At 42.2% G+C, this 16,373-nt stretch overlaps 1 protein-coding gene across 1 annotated transcript in view; it reads left to right on the top strand.

Moving 5' to 3' along the window:
- SHOC1 (shortage in chiasmata 1) overlaps positions 1-16,373 on the top strand; it is a 119,165-nt gene that overhangs the window by 95,809 nt on the left and 6,983 nt on the right. Inside the window, exons 25-32 of the mRNA XM_073346129.1 lie at positions 1,105-1,236; positions 2,591-2,740; positions 3,977-4,475; positions 5,916-6,754; positions 8,067-8,297; positions 8,388-8,606; positions 13,069-13,144; positions 15,662-16,036. Of these exons, the coding sequence (XP_073202230.1) occupies positions 1,105-1,236; positions 2,591-2,740; positions 3,977-4,475; positions 5,916-6,754; positions 8,067-8,297; positions 8,388-8,606; positions 13,069-13,144; positions 15,662-16,036 (2,521 nt within the window). The remainder of the gene's footprint in view (positions 1-1,104; positions 1,237-2,590; positions 2,741-3,976; positions 4,476-5,915; positions 6,755-8,066; positions 8,298-8,387; positions 8,607-13,068; positions 13,145-15,661; positions 16,037-16,373) is intronic.

The raw sequence follows: 16,373 nt of genomic DNA, 5'->3' as shown, positions 1-16,373 counted from the left end.
AGAGCATAAGCTTTCGTGAGCTACAGCTCACTTCCTTGTAGCTCACGAAAGCTTATGCTCTAATAAATTGGTTAGTCTCTAAGGTGCCACAAGTACTCCTTTTCTTTTTGCGAATACAGACTAACACGGCTGTTACTCTGAAACCTGTCATAATACTCAGAAAACATAATTTTATCAATCCATTATTGTGTATATGAACCCAGCTATATTATCTTAGTTTTTGTAGTGTGGTGTGGCTTACATTTTGTCTCACAAGTCAAAGTTAATGTCACTGTTTGTAAAAAGATACTAAAGAAGGTGATTTACAAGATTCTTCAGAGACAAATCTGTTGTTTTAAAAGTGAGAAAAAAAGCTTTCTCTACGGGTGTCATTATACCAGCAAACTTTATAATTGGGGCAGAGTGATGTACTAAGTGTACTAAGAAGAAATTTTATCCATTGTGTACTAAGAAGAAAGTTTATAAAAATGTTTTTTTCTATAACAATTTTACCAATATTTGGAGTAGTAGAAATTAAAAAAAGAGGGGAAAGTTTTTGTGATTCATCAAGTTAGTATGTGTGACTAGCTGATATAAATGCATAAAATAAATTGCAAAGACAAGGTGATTTACTGTCACATATACATTCAAATCTGCTGCAAAGTTATCCTAGTCAAATTAGCTATAGGGAAATGACATATCTGAAAGTCTGTCCTTGTACAATTCAATGTGTATGTTCAGTAATTCACTAGAAAATTACTTAGGCATTCAAAATGCTAAATATCCTGAATTCCTGGAACTTATTACAACTTTACTATAACATATCAAATTTAGGCTCACAAGAATTACCTTTTTTGAAAGGGAGTATTGTTATAGCTACATATTTGATCATATCTAAAAGGTGTTGTAGTGAAATTAATTTTACCTAAATAGAGTTTGAGTAATCCAGAGCCAGTGTGTAGGAAGAAGATGGAGGCTACAGCCCTTCATATCACTTGCATGGAGCAATTTTAATGACTATGGGCCTTTGGTTTCAGGACCATCTTTAAGTTTTCTAGTTTCTTGTCTGCTGCAGACCAATGTATAAGTATAACCTTTGAGCTAAAGTATTTTAAATTATTTTAGGTAGCTCTTGTGCCAGGGGTTGAAGAGACAGCATTGTTAATTCGTCAGATTTCTGACAACATTTTGATGTCTTCTAAAACAAATCCTCATGAATGGTTGGACAAATCCTGGCTTTCTATCTTGCCATCTGAGGTTTGTTTGTCTTTGTGCTAAGTGTAGCAGTTCTTTTACTGTTTGTAAGCAATTTAAAATGCTAGGTTGTTTTCATTATTCCAGTTTTCTATTGTTTTGTTGTCAAATATAAACACAATGGGCCTGAATCATCCATACAGACACAAGTAGATGCAATTTTCATTCCCCAGTGCTTTCAGGGGCAGCTGTGCTGGAAGAGGGATTCACCCTCAGTGTTAAGAGGCAGTAGAATATCCCAGGGAGCAAATCAATCTGAATATCTCGGCTGGAAAAGACTCATCCTGTTTATTGTGACACTGTAATCCTGTGCACCAAATTCTAAAAGCTAACTAAACTGGGCCAGATTACAGAACAATGGCTGAATCCTGCAGGGTTCTGCACACTTAGATTCCAAGCCAACATAGCAGTTAAGCACATGCTTAACTATAAGTATGTATTTTATCCCATTAAAGTCAATGGGACTAGTCCCGTGCTTGCAGTATGGAGCCCAAGATAGTAAAAGTTTGTTTATTTACTCATCAGATAATTGATGAATAGATATTTACATGCTGGATCAGCCTATCTGCATGGGGAAGTGAGATGACAAGATGGGAAAGGAGCTGAGCCCCTGCAGCCGAGGGAGGGGCTCCCCTATCAGGTGGCTCCCTGCCAGGTAGCCCAGTGTGTAGTGGGGGAGCATAATTGGCAGGGGAGCTGGGTGATAGTCCCCATTTGCTTTCCCTGCCGGGCAGAGCCACCTCCTGACTCCAGGCCTTCAGCGCGGCCCATCTACTTCTGCTTAGTTGGGGAGCAAGATGGGCAGGCAGCTGGATCCTGGCAGCCCAGACCTCCCAACTGCTGCCGCCCATGAGTACTGGGCACCCCTCGCTTACCCCTAAATTCCCAGAACTTTTTAAGCCAAATAAAACCTGAAAACGAAGGGCCTTATATAGAGTACAACACACTGTTTGGGCAGTTTCCCTTGAACTTGGGGCGAAAAAAATCTATTCTAACCTGAGAGTAAACATGTGACTTTTTGGGTCCAAAGTAAGTACATTTGGAGTGTGTGTTGAAAATCCAGATTAAATGGATCATTGTTGTCAACCTTAGGTATAGAGCTGTTACTTTCATCTTCCTATACACCTTTCTTACCATACAGTTGTGCATAATTTGTTCCCCCACTAGAAAGATATTCTATTTATAGATGTTTAGGTGGTGTATACAAGGCCTGCCTGCTCAGAATTGTGGTTCTGTGACAGATTCTGTGTCCAGAGATTATATAAAGATGATATTCTCTTTGCCTTCTAATGACAGAGCAAGCTGAATGTCCCAAATGGATCATTTTGGAAGCTGACAGTGACTTTTTTCCCCCCAGGCAGAGAAGTGCTTGCTTACTTTTCCATGTATAAACCCTCTAGTAGCTCAGCTCCTGCTAAAGAAGGGGTCTTCACTGAAGTGGCTGTTGTTGGCAACTTTTGACCAACTTCAGGAACTCCTGCCTGAGGTTCCAGAAAAAGTTTTAAAGGTTGGACATAATGAATTTATATATTTTACTAGCAGTCCAGCTGTCTGTGTAATAAATAAGGGTTTCTGAGGTTATATGTTTATATTTTCTAATATTTTAAAATCAGATCTATTTTCTAATATTTTAAAATCTAATCAGATAACTAAGTTATTATATTTTTGTCATTGCTTGCCAGCTGCATTAGTCCTTATTGCTTTAGAGTATTTTTTATTCATATCTGAATTGGCATATATACTAATATTTAACCATTGAGTTGGGTCCCCTTTACATCAGTGTTGGAGGCTTCTAAAAGTGTTACTCAAGAGGGGCAGTGTATACCCCAGCCATCAACGTTTTCTCTGGAGTGTTCAGAACAAGGTGTCTTTTATTACCTAGAGCAGGGGTGGGCAAACTATGGCCCAGGGGCTGCATCTGGCCCTCCAGAAGTTTTAATTCGGCCCTCTAGCTCCCGCTGCGGAGCGGAGTCCAGGGCTTGCCCTGCTCCGGCGCTACCTCCGGGGAGAGGGGTCAGGGCCTTGCCCCACTCCATGCAGCTCCTGGAAGCAACAGCATGTCTCCTCTCTGGCTCCTATGCGTAGGGGCAGCCAGGGGGCTCCGCTCGCTGCCCCCGTCCCAAGCACCGCCCCCACAGCTCCCATTGTGGGCCAATGGGAGCTGCAGGGGTGGCACCTGAGGACAGGGAGCGCACAGAGCCGCCTGGCTGCGCCTCCGTGTAGGCCTGCACCCCTGACACCCTCCCACGCCCCAACCCCCTGACCCAGCCCTGATCCCTCTCCCACCCTCCAAACCCCTTGGTCCCAGCCCAGAGTATCCTCCCGCACCCCAACCCCCAATTTTGTGAGCATTCATGGCCTGCCATATAATTTCCATACCCAGATGTGGCCTTCGGGCCAAAAAATTTGCCCACTCCTGACCTAGAGCCTATGTTTCCTTTAATGTTAATCTTAATTTTGGGGCTTTTTACAACGAAATGTTTCCTCACCTTTTTCCTTTTACACTTCTTCTTTTCATCTGGTTCTCCCCTATCCATTAAATCTTCTCACAGCATGAAATACTCCATGCCCCTGTTAGCGCAGAAAGGCCACCAGAGAAATGGTAACTTTTTCTTTTGGGCAGACAGATAAATATATCTATATCTTAAGATCTTGAAAACTAATTTAACTTTTTTTCATATTTGGATTGTATAGTGTTGAATTGTACCATAAACATTCCTTAAGTCTGTTCCTTTCATTTCAGCATTTTTGTGACATCACTTCTTTGTACAACCTAAATTCTTCCATTCCTCCAAAATCACCCAAGAAAACCATATCACCCCAAGAACAATGGAGCTGCTTCAACATGACCTTTCCTCAAGCTTCATTTTCCAAGTCTTTGCTCTCCAATATTCAAGGAGATTATCAGTATTCAGAATTGCTTGACAACATACAGAACAGCCCAAGTCAGTCCTTAAATTATTACAAAAATGAGTCTTGTTCTCCTTTGAGATCAAGTGAGAGGCAAAGCATGTTAACATCTTTGCTGTCTTACTGTGGACAGGTCAGTTGCTTTGAGACAGACCATAATATAAGTGGTCAGCAGTACCTTCCTTTTCTGAAAAATGTGGGAACAGAGAGAGAAGCTAGTTCCTCACTCTTAAAACAGCGTGATTCAGATGTATTTTCTTTGGAATCAAGCCATGTGAATCATGAAGCCAGAATCTCACCACCAGAGACCACTAAGGAGGATTACGATTCAGGTAAGCTTTCTTTTCACTTTATGGAGCAAATTAGAATTTATGAATTTATTCCCTTCTTCTTTGAACTGAAATTTCACTGCAGCTAAAATAAGTACACTTGAAAGCATGCACATGGTTTAGTTGAAAGCAAACCAAAATGTACAACCTGGACGAGGATGTCAATTTTATGCTTAATTAGTTTTACATGATTTCCCCACACCTGTAAAAGTACAGTACAGGTATGCTAAAGAAAAAATGCCTGGATGAAAAACAACTTAAATTCAGTGCACCTGAGTGACAATGAGATGCACGACAGTCTATTTTTAGACTATAACTGAGAGGAGAACTAGATACTGTAGCTCAGCTGAAAAGTATGGTAAACTCATACAAATTGTAAGGATTTACACAAAGAAGTTAACAAGAGATCTCCTGTATGTAGTTCTATAGAAATCTACTAATACGGAGGATTATGTAACTCAGGGGATTTGTAATGGTATAAAGACCTTTGCAGTTCTACGTTGCTAGTTGAGATTCACTCCCAGTGGGTTGTGATAAAAAAAAATGATGATCTGAAAGCTGTTTGGTGGCTTATGTGAAACGGTGAGATGGTGGCCCATTTTCTTCTCCTGCAGCGCTACTTAAAGTTAAAACTTGTAGGGAGAATGTGGACTCTCTGCTGTGGGCAAAAAGGAAGGGCCTCTGAGAAGCTGCAGAACTAAAGAGTGAGCTTATTGGGTCAGAACATGGGACTGGAAAACGAAGTGTTCACAGGTTTGTAGGATGAGGTGGATATCTGGCAGCTCCAGAATATTGATGCTTAGCCTTTTCTGTTCTTCACAATCAAAATGGGCTTCCCACGTCTCTGAAATTCACATCAGTGGTGATTTGGATTGGATTGGAAGGATTGGAAGGAGGGAGGGAAAGAGAAAAGGCCTGGAAGGATGGGATAATGGGATGACCCAGAGTTCAAACAGGAAGTTCACATGGACAGAGGAAGGAAGAAGAGTTTTTCCTGGGAAGTCAGGGAATGGCATCTGATTGGAACAAAGGTGAGGGTGTAAGTTGTAAATTGGCCCATACAACAGAGTCCTCACAGGCTGCACTTTGATGTAGGAGACAAAGAATTGGCCTGGCTGTGGGTTAAGAGGAGAGTTAGTCATGGCAGCTGACATGGGCAAGAATGGGGCCAGACTGGGGCTTCTATAAGGAAGCTCTCACTTGTAAGGCCTTTGCCTCCTGGCTTTACTAGTAAACGGAGCCAAAAACTGTCTGTCCTTGCTGTGTCTCTAAGGTAGAATAGGAGAAGAGAAGACTATGACAAAAGGAATGATCAGTAAGTAATTTTCCTTTATCGTCCCAACTCAATTTAAAAAATGATTGAAAGCTTTAAAATATGGTCTGCATTAAAAATGTTTTTTCATTGGATTACTACATTTCTCTTCAAATTGTTTTATTATCTAGTGTCCAGCAAGGATACAGAGGAGAATTTAACAATTCCCATCAGTAAAGATGTTTATGAAATCCTTATGAGAAGAGAGAGCTGTCTACATGACCTCATTGAAAAGAAGTTTGGTTGCATGTCTCTCTTTAAGACTATAAGATGTCCCCTTGAAGTATACAGGAAAAGCCTGAAGGAAGGAATTGAGATATCTGTTTGGATGGATGATATGACAAGACATAATGCTGATGCTTTGGTGAATGTAGCCCATGAACATCTGCACCATATTGGAGGCCTTGCTCTTGCCCTGGTGAAAGCTGGTGGGCCAGAAATTAAGCAAGGGAGTAAACGTTACATTGAGCGCCAGGGAACTCTCACCATTGGCCAGATAGCAGTGACAGGCGGAGGCAGGCTTTCTTGTAAGAAAATTATCCATACAGTAGGTCCAAGATGGTCTGCAAATGAAAGTGAGAGATGTTGTCACTTGCTTGAGACAGCCATTATAAATGTCCTGAAATATGTTAATACTCCAGAGAATAATATAAAGTCTGTTGCAATCCCTGCAGTGAGCTCAGGAATTTGTGGCTTCCCACTAGATTTATGTGCTCATGTGATGGTACGGACTATAAAGAATTTTGTTGAGCTGGCTCCATTATTTGGCTGGTTCAAAGAAATCCACTTGGTGAACGTTGCTGAATCCACAGCTACAGCAATGAGAAAGGCCTGTGAAGAGTTGCTGGGCAGGAGTGACATCAACGCACTGCAGGAGACTCCACCAGCTTCAGCGAACCAGCTTCCAGATTCCATCACAATCAATGGTCTCTGCCTACACATCATAAGAGGACACATTGAAGATCAGCAAGTAAGTCTTTCCAATGGCACATGAAGCCCTGATCTTGTGAAGTGCTGAGTATGGCGTTGCATCCCTGCACCTTGCAGGATTGGACACAAGGAGATTAGAAGGCATGTTGTATTGATCCAGTAAACGCGCATCTTGTCCTTTTGCCTTTAGCCACCCAACATTAGAATCAGTGGACCAATACATTATATACCCCGATCTCTTCTTATAATAATACTACTGAGTTATGAAAAGTGTGAGTGAGCCCTGTTATGAGAGAACAGGAGAAAACAACAGATAGTCAGGACAGTCAATACAATAAAGTTATGTTAACATTTACTTTTTTAATATAGTATTTTAATAGTTAACTTTTTTTTCATGTATCCCCTAGAAGTTTACTCTCCTAGCTTCTATCACATCATGCAGGAGTGTTGTAAGCAAGACACGAGACGTAATTCTTCCGCTCTACTCTGCACTGATTAGGCCTCAACTGGAATATTGTGTCCTGTTCTGGACGCCACATTTCAGGAAAGATGTGGACAAATTGGAGAAAGTCCAGAGAAGAGCAAGGTTCAACTTATTATTTCTGTGGTCAAAATACCATAAGCAAAAGTTTTGCATTTCTCAAATTCAGTTCCAAATTATAGCAGCCCTAGGGAGTACGTGATGGGCAGAAGGAGAAAGCTCAGGGATTTCCATCCTCCCACAGCGCTCCTGCACAGAAGGCAGCCATAATTTTGCAATTCCTCCTGAGTACACAAGATGGCGAGGACTATTAGTGTGGCTGGCAGAGCTTACTACTCTAAGGCTACATCTATATTATGCACCATTGTCAGTGGCATGTAGGCTACGTGTAGCTGTGCGCCACACCAAAAAGCCTGTTGTTTCCACCGCCTGCTGCGGCGTGTAGCTACTCCTGTCAATGAAAGGCTCTGGCAGGGGGAGACAGAGGGGGAAAGTTTCAGCAGATAAAAATACCAGTGTAGACAGGGAGGCACAGCTTGGGTGAGTAGAAAGCATGTAAGGGATATACTTGTGTACATATCCACAGGCTTCAACTATGTTTTTTACTCTACATGCCTCACCAGCAACACTGCTAGTTATACCCAGGTGGGGCGGGGGGTATGCTGGTATGTGTTCTACACACTGCCAAAAGAAGCATGCAGTGAAGATGTACCTTAAAAGGGGGAGTGTCTGGATGGGATGGTGTTTTTAATAAGGAAAAACTTCACCAGCTGCACAGGTACATTTGAAGTAGGGATCTAACTGCAGTGCAGGTAAAATATGCATTTAGCTGAAGTGAAATATACTGAGATCTTGTGTTCTTTTCTTCCAGACTGCAGTTATTGTTAATTCTGTGGTCATGAATGATGATCTCTCAAGAGGAAACATTTCAAGAGCAATTCTGGAAAAAGCAGGCCTATCTCTTCAGAAGGAATTTCTGTTTGAGTTACAAAAACTTCCTCCATACTGTGAGAAATTCATATTGACAAAAGGATACAATCTTGCCTGCAAGTCTGTGCTCCACATAGTATGGTCCTCACAAAGCAGCAGTGATTCACGCAAGGTGACATTCAGTTAGAGTGGATTTTCACTTCTCTTTTTCAGGTCAAAAAGTAAAGTGAGGTCTAAAAACTCTCCTTTTTTTTTTCTGCAGGGACTAAAAACTGCAATGTCAAGATGTTTGCTTAAGATTCAGGAGTATCAGCTTCCCTCAATTTCCTTCCCTGCAATTGGGACTGGAGTGTTAAATTTGCCAAATGATGAAGTGGCAGATATTATGATTGACAAAGTTTTAAGCTTTGCAAAGGAACATCCTTGGAAGAAGACAGATGTGTATTTTGTGATCCATCCAAATGACAGTTATGTCTATAAGGTAAAACATTTAGCATTAACTATAAGTTAGTAGAAGAACCCACAATAGCCATGAAGAAAGTTTCTGTGTATTGCTACAAGCTAAAGTACTTCATATACCAAACTAGACATAACATTTGTAAAAATGGATAGCAAGCCTCTGGTGTATGTCCTGGGGCTGGTAGGGAGCATACAGTGAAGGTGCTGCTCCCCACTTAGTGGGGACTTTCTACTGAAGTTAAACCACAGGAAATGCATTTAGCAAATTCTGTCACATCATCTTCCATGGCAATGTCTTGTCACAAAGAACTTGGCCTTCCATAGTAGAAAAGGCTGTAGACAGGAAGCCAAATTCTCTGTTGGTGATTTCAATGGAACAGTACTAGTTTATGCCAGCAGAGAATTTGGCCCAGGTGATTTATATATGGCTGTGTTAGGTATCCATTTATTATAAAAACATAAGGTTTGATCGTTTTCTCTCTGAACCCAAAACTCCCACTGACTAAAGCAGGTGAGGAGTGAGCCTGTATACTGCAGCAAAAGTAACATACAGAGCAATAAAGTGTGGACTGGCAAAAAGGTAACATTATGCTCTTGCTTCTGCTCTGAAAGGCGATCAAATTCAGATGTGAAATGTAATGTGGTATCAGTAACTGGGTGTAAGGGAGTGTGAGTGTAACTTACATGCTGAAGGACAGAAAAAAGGTGTAGCCACTCCTTCCTCCTTCGAGTTAGTTGCTTTTCCTGATACACCAGCTCTTCCATGCCATTGATGTGTAGGTTACATCCATTTTGACTCCTAGGTTCAGATGAACCAACTTACACCCTCTCGTTGACATGTAACTGACAGCACCTTGCATGTAAACTCTGACGTTGCCCCTCCGTTTTAGAAGTATTTACAATAAGAATTTCCAATTTTAATTAATTGACTTTTGTTCATCTATGCTGTAGACCTGCTGTGCAGTTTCTTCACCTTTTTGTCAGTATAGTTCAGTGTAAAATCTTATTTTCTAGTGTAGTATTAATTTACAATGTACTTTTTTCGGTATTTGTCTGAAGATTATTTTTATCATTTTTCCATATGCCAGAACTCTGACAAATTATATTCGGTTGTAATTTGTCTCTGTTTCCTTGGACCACATGCTCACACTGCCAGTTGTTTCACTAACGTGCCAAAGCCTGTCCTCTCCCCGCCATAGGCCTTCAAGGCTAAAAAACAACATGAATGTTGTATTTTCACTGCTCAGGGGACGCCAATCTGCAGGAAGCCCAAACCCACTGCACAGCACAGAGCAGTGCACCTCAGTGGCTTTCCACATAGAATCATAGAATATCAGGGTTGGAAGGGACCTCAGGAGGTCATCTAGTCCAACCCCCTGCTCAAAAGCAGGACCAATCCCCAATTAAATCATCCCAGCCAGGGCTTTGTCAAGCCTGACCTTAAAAACTTCTAAGGAAGGAGATTCCACCACCTCCCTAGGCAACGCATTCCAGTGTTTCACCACCCTCCTAGTGAAAAAGTTTTTCCTAATATCCAACCTAAACCTCCCCCACTGCAACTTGAGACCATTACTCCTTGTCCTGTCCTCTTCTACCACTGAGAATAGTCTAGAACCATCCTCTCTGGAACCACCTCTCAGGTAGTTGAAAGTAGCTATCAAATCCCCCCTCATTCTTCTCTTCTGCAGACTAAACAATCCCAGTTCCCTCAGGCCTCTCCTCATAAGTCATGTGTTCCAGACCCCTAATCATTTTTGTTGCCCTTCGCTAGACTCTTTCCAATTTATCCACATCCTTTTTGTAGTGTGGGGCCCAAAACTGGACACAGTACTCCAGATGAGGCCTCACCAATGTCGAACAGAGGGGGACGATCACGTCCCTCGATCTGCTCGCTATGCCCCTACTTATACATCCCAAAGTGCCATTGGCCTTCTTGGCAACAAGGGCACACTGCTGACTCATATCCAGCTTCTCGTCCACTGTCACCCCTAGGTCCTTTTCCGCAGAACTGCTGCCTAGCCATTCGGTCCCTAGTCTGTAGCTGTGCATTGGGTTCTTCCGTCCTAAGTGTAGGACCCTGCACTTATCCTTATTGAACCTCATCAGATTTCTTTTGGCCCAATCCTCCAATTTGTCCAGGTCCCTCTGTATCCTATCCCTGCCCTCCAGCGTATCTACCGCTCCTCCCAGTTTAGTATCATCCGCAAATTTGCTGAGAGTGCAATCCACACCATCCTCCAGATCATTTATGAAGATATTGAACAAAACCGGCCCCAGGACCGACCCCTGGGGCACTCCATTTAACACCGGCTGCCAACTAGACATGGAGCCATTGATCACTACCCGTTGAGCCCGACAATCTAGCCAACTTTCTACCCACCTTATAGTGCATTCATCCAGCCTGTACTTCTTTAACTTGCTGACAAGAATACTGTGGGAGACAGTGTCAAAAGCTTTGCTAAAGTCAAGAAACAATACATCCACTGCTTTCCCTTCATCCACAGAACCAGTAATCTCATCATAGAAGGCAATTAGATTAGTCAGGCATGACCTTCCCTTGGTGAATCCATGCTGACTGTTCCTGATCACTTTCCTCTCATGTAAGTGCTTCAGGATTGATTCGTTGAGGACCTGCTCCATGATTTTTCCAGGGACTGAAGTGAGCCTGACTGGCCTGTAGTTCCCAGGATCCTCCTTCTTCCCTTTTTTAAAGATTGGCACTACATTAGCCTTTTTCCAGGCATCCGGGACTTCCCCCATTCGCCACGAGTTTTCAAAGATAATGGCCAATGGCTCTGCAATCACAGCCGCCAGTTCCTTTAGCACTCTCAGATGCAACTCGTCCGGCCCCATGGACTTGTGCACGTCCAGCTTTTCTAAGTAGTCCCTAACCACCTCTTTCTCCACAGAGGGCTGGCCATCTATTCCCCGTTGTGATGCCCAGCGCAGCAGTCTGGGAGCTGACCTTGTTAGTGAAGACAGAAGCAAAAAAAGCATTGAGTACATTAGCTTTTTCCACATCCTCTGTCACTAGGTTGCCTCCCTCATTCATTAAGGGGCCCACACTTTCCTTGGCTTTCTTCTTGTTGCCAACATACCTGAAGAAACCTTTCTTGTTACTCTTAACATCTCTCGCTAGCTGCAGCTCCAGGTGCGATTTGGCCCTCCTGATTTCATTCCTACGTGCCCGAGCAATATTTTTATACTCTTCCCTGGTCATATGTCCAACCTTCCACTTCTTGTAAGCTTCTTTTTTATGTTTAAGATCCGCTAGGATTTCACCATTAAGCCAAGCTGGTCGCCTGCCATATTTACTATTCTTTCGACACATCGGGATGGTTTGTCCCTGTAACCTAAACAGGGATTCCTTGAAATACAGCCAGCTCTCCTGGACTCCTTTCCCCTTCGTGTTAGTCCCCCAGGGGATCCTACCCATCCGTTCCCTGAGGGAGTCGAAGTCTGCTTTCCTGAAGTCCAGGGTCCGTATCCTGCCGCTTACCTTTCTTCCCTGTGTCAGGATCCTGAACTCAACCAACTCATGGTCACTGCCTCCCAGATTCCCATCCACTTTTGCTTCCCCTACTAATTCTTCCCAGTTTGTGAGCAGCAGGTCAAGAAAAGCTCCCCCCTAGTTGACTCCTCTAGCACTTGCACCAGGAAATTGTCCCCTACGCTTTCCAAAAACTTCCTGGATTGTCTATGCACCGCTGTATTGCTCTCCCAGCAGATATCAGGAAAATTAAAGTCACCCATGAGAACCAGGGCGTGCGATCTAGTAGCTTCCGCGAGCTGCCGGAAGAAAGCCTCATCCACCTCATCCCCCTGGTCCAGTGGTCTATAGCAGACTCCCACCACTACATCACTCTTGTTGCTCACACTTCTAAACTTAATCCAGAGACACTCAGGTTTTTCTGCAGTTTCGTACCGGAGCTCTGAGCAGTCATACTGCTCCCTTACATACAGTGCTACTCCCCCACCTTTTCTGCCTTGCCTGACCTTCCTGAACATTTTGTAACCATCCATGACAGTACTCCAGTCATGTGAGTTATCCCACCAAGTCTCTGTTATTCCAGTCACATCATAATGAGGCCATGGAGAGGAGCTTTGTGACTGTGAGTTAGGTAGGGGGGATAGTCAGTGCATCAATGCACAGCATGGATCCATCAGCATAAATCTGCAAGCAAAAGAGAGCAGTTTATGGGCAGCTTCTACTCCTGCCCATAAGCTGTAATAGCTGCCATAGCCTGGCTGCCTGAGTTCCCCACATACTACCTGCAGATGGAATTGGAGAGGATGCCATCCATGTCCCTGTACAAAACCCTGGAACCAGGCTTGGCACAGGAAACCACCATTAGGCCCTGTATGAAAACAGACTGACTAAAATTGCTTACCTAACAGAAATCTGGAGAGACAGACTCTGTTCACTTGTTAGTGGTTTGATACATAGCTGGCTGTGAACTGATTCTAAATCTTTCTTTTTCAAGGCTTTCCAAACCAAGTTACATTCAGCAAAAAACAAACTGATAAAAGACACGGAATGCAACAAAAGGGATTATTTGGGTAAGTAAGAAGCACAAAGGATGAATAAGGTTCTGAAAATTATATTCTCCTAATAAACATCTATTATCTGGGGGTGAAACCATCACACAGGAGCTCTGCATTTAATTTTTTTATTCTGTTTCATTGCCTGTCAAACTGGGTGATAAGAGGGAGAAAAAGACAAGACTGGTTTGGGTATAATGGGGAAAATGTGTTACCTCTTCTAAAGTTGTGTTTTGCAAAACTTGTTTTAGTGTTATGATACTATTTAATTAGATTGCTTTTGACTTTTATCAGATTCTCATTCATGTAAACAAAAATGTAACTGTTGAGCTAACTATTCAACTCTTCAGACACTTTGCAGTCTTTTGCCCCTTGAAAGACCCACGGCATTCACATTGATGTTATCAGGAGTTATGTGTGAATGCTGAGAATAGAACTGATCTTAGGGTTTGGTAGCTCAAAAGGAGGATTTCTTAACTGTGAACACAGACTGGAGGAAGCTAAACTATGACAGTTATCAATTATTTTCTCTAATCAATCATCTGCATCCCAGTTTCTTCTATTTAAGGAGCTAATGGGTATGATAAAGAAGGTTCTAACTGTTATGCTTTGGCACCTTTTTTCCAGCTTATGCAAACAGGATTTGTCATACCAGGCTCAGGTCCTTGCTTCCCCTAGCAATCTTTGGGTAGTTGATGCTTCAGAGGAAGATGACCCTTCTGAGCTCCAATAATTGTGCAGTGCCTTTTCTGGGGCAAGAGGAGTTCCTTTCTGACCCTGAAGCACAAGTTTTAATTACCCTTGTGTATACTGTGGCTACAAGTCTAGTTAGTGGCCATGAAATTATCTAACCAGGTCCCTCCTCAGCCTAGTTAATTGTCACTGATCCAGTGAACAAAAACAAACTTTAACCAGTTCAAATCAAGAGAAAGACCAACAGAACCCTTTTTTAGGGTTTTTATGGTGAGGCTTGATTCACCCACTGCGACACCCCACCTCTGAGGGAGGGAGAGAGGGAAGGTGTCCCTTGCTGCACATATCTCTGGGTTATGCTATTGGAAGCAGACGTAATCCAGGTCTGAATCGTCCCCTGTGTTGTAGTTTCTAATTAATCTGAAAGAGGTCCTTGTGAAAATCATCATAATTAGTTGATTTAAGAGAAAACCCGGCTAGGTTATAATAGACAGCTTTATCAGATGCCAGCTGCTGAGAGGACATGAACACAGCTGTCCCTATTCAACCTGGTGGTGATAAAAGTTGTTGGGGGGGTTTTCTCAGAGTTTTCCTAGAACCAGGCCCAGAAGTTTAGTGCACCTGACTCTAACTTTAAAAAAAAATAAATTAAACCTGGGGGGGACCCTGGCTGAGTGCATTGTAGCTACTACAGAGTTCCAGAGCTTATTGTATAAGGTTAATTAACACAGTAAAAACCTCACCCGCAATAGGCAGTGCCCTGTCTTTAGTTACCACTTTAAATTTGCAGCACAGTTTTATTCAACTTTTGGTTAGGGCCATCACTACCAACTGTAATCAGTGGGAGTTGACGGCACAAAGTACTTCATGTGACTGGGCCCCTGGCGCCAAAGGGTAAAATTTCAGTTCAAGGAAGGTGAGGATGGTGTGATGGGTAACATTCCTTCCCTCCTTGCAGACATGGGAGTTGTGTTTGCATTGTGTCTCCAGTGTTCAAATTATTGCGGGCAGCACTCCAGCCCCTTACCATTTCCATCAGTGGACTCTTTATATCAAGCTGAGTTTGTTGTCATTTAAAACATATTCTAGCTAGCCAATGCAAAGCCAGTGTGAGTGAAACACATTGATTTTACATCCTACTTTAAAAAAAAAACACAGGGAGAACACAGATGTACTTAAAATGCAAAAGGTACTCCTTTATCCAGAGCCAAACACCAGCAGGGATTTTAAAAAAGGGCTTCTTTGTAAATAGGACAATGTCCTCTCCTTCATTTTCCCCCGAGAACTACAATGTATTCTCTTAACACAAAAACAGTCCTAACTAGAGACTTAAAAGCAACATTAACATTTTCAGTCTGTGTAAATATTTAATTTCATTATCTCCAGTATCTCCTGAAATAGCAACTTCTGCTTAAACCACCCATTAGAAGAATGTGGGAAAACATGAAAATTAAGAACAAGTTTCTAAATGGTTCACAGAAGAACTACTACCATTTAATTTGACTTCAAAATATAATGATGTTTATACATCTGGATTGGAACTGTATTTATTATTACTAGGAGCAAATCCTGGTCCCACTTAAATCAATGAGAATTAGGCCCTTTTGGGGAGATTTTCAAAGGCAAAACTGAAAGTTAATGGGAGTTAGATGCCCAACTGCCATTTGTATCTTTAAAAATCTACCCCTTAGTGTCTGTCATAATATCCCCTTTCTGAACGTACCAGAAGGACAGTAAGGTTCCTTGTGTGCAGAGTCTGAAGGTTGCATATAGAGATTTGTGACAGCACTTGTGAACTTTTCAGTCTACCGACTATACTTGTATAAACTGTACTTCTTACAGGGTCACGCTCCGACAGACAAGCTGAAATAGAGAATCAAAAAACTGGACCAGCCATTGAACTTATTGGGAACTGCTATGAAAAACTGGAAGCAGCAAAAATATGGATTGAAGACATAATGCAAGTCCAGGAAAGTCACTTTATTGTTATAGAAAACAATCACATTTTTAACCTTAGCAAAAGAGAGCATGCAGAACTTTCTCATCTGCAGCGTTTCGGTATATCCATATTGGAAGAAGTGGTTGATGGAAAAGCAAGATTAGAGATTAAAGGTCCCCCTGGTGCCATAATTGATGCAGTGTTTGTGATCGAAAACTTACTGTGCTATGTGCAAGAAAATAATACAGTCAAAGAAGAGGAACTGCTGCAGTCAGAGGGTCAGTGAAGTTAAGAGAATAAAAACAAATATGAAGCAGGGAATATAATGCCAATCTATAAAAAGAGAAATAAGGACAACCCAGGGAATTACAGACCAGTCATCTTAACTTCTGTACCTGGAAAGATAATGGAGCAAATAATTAAGCAATCAATTTGCAAACATCTAGAAGATAATGTGATAAGTAACAGTCAGCATGGATTTGTCAAGAACAAATTGTGTCATATCAACCTGTTAGCTTTCTTTGACAGGGTAACAAGCCCTGTAGATGGGGGGAAGCAGTAGACGTGGTATAGCTTTATTTTAGTAAAACTTTTGATGCTGTCTTGCATGACCTT

The sequence above is a fragment of the Lepidochelys kempii genome, chromosome 5 (assembly GCF_965140265.1).
Source record: "Lepidochelys kempii isolate rLepKem1 chromosome 5, rLepKem1.hap2, whole genome shotgun sequence".
Classification (NCBI taxonomy): Eukaryota; Metazoa; Chordata; order Testudines; family Cheloniidae; genus Lepidochelys; species Lepidochelys kempii.
Note: the sequence above shows the minus strand (reverse complement) of the source record. Positions and strands in the feature narration are given on the sequence as shown.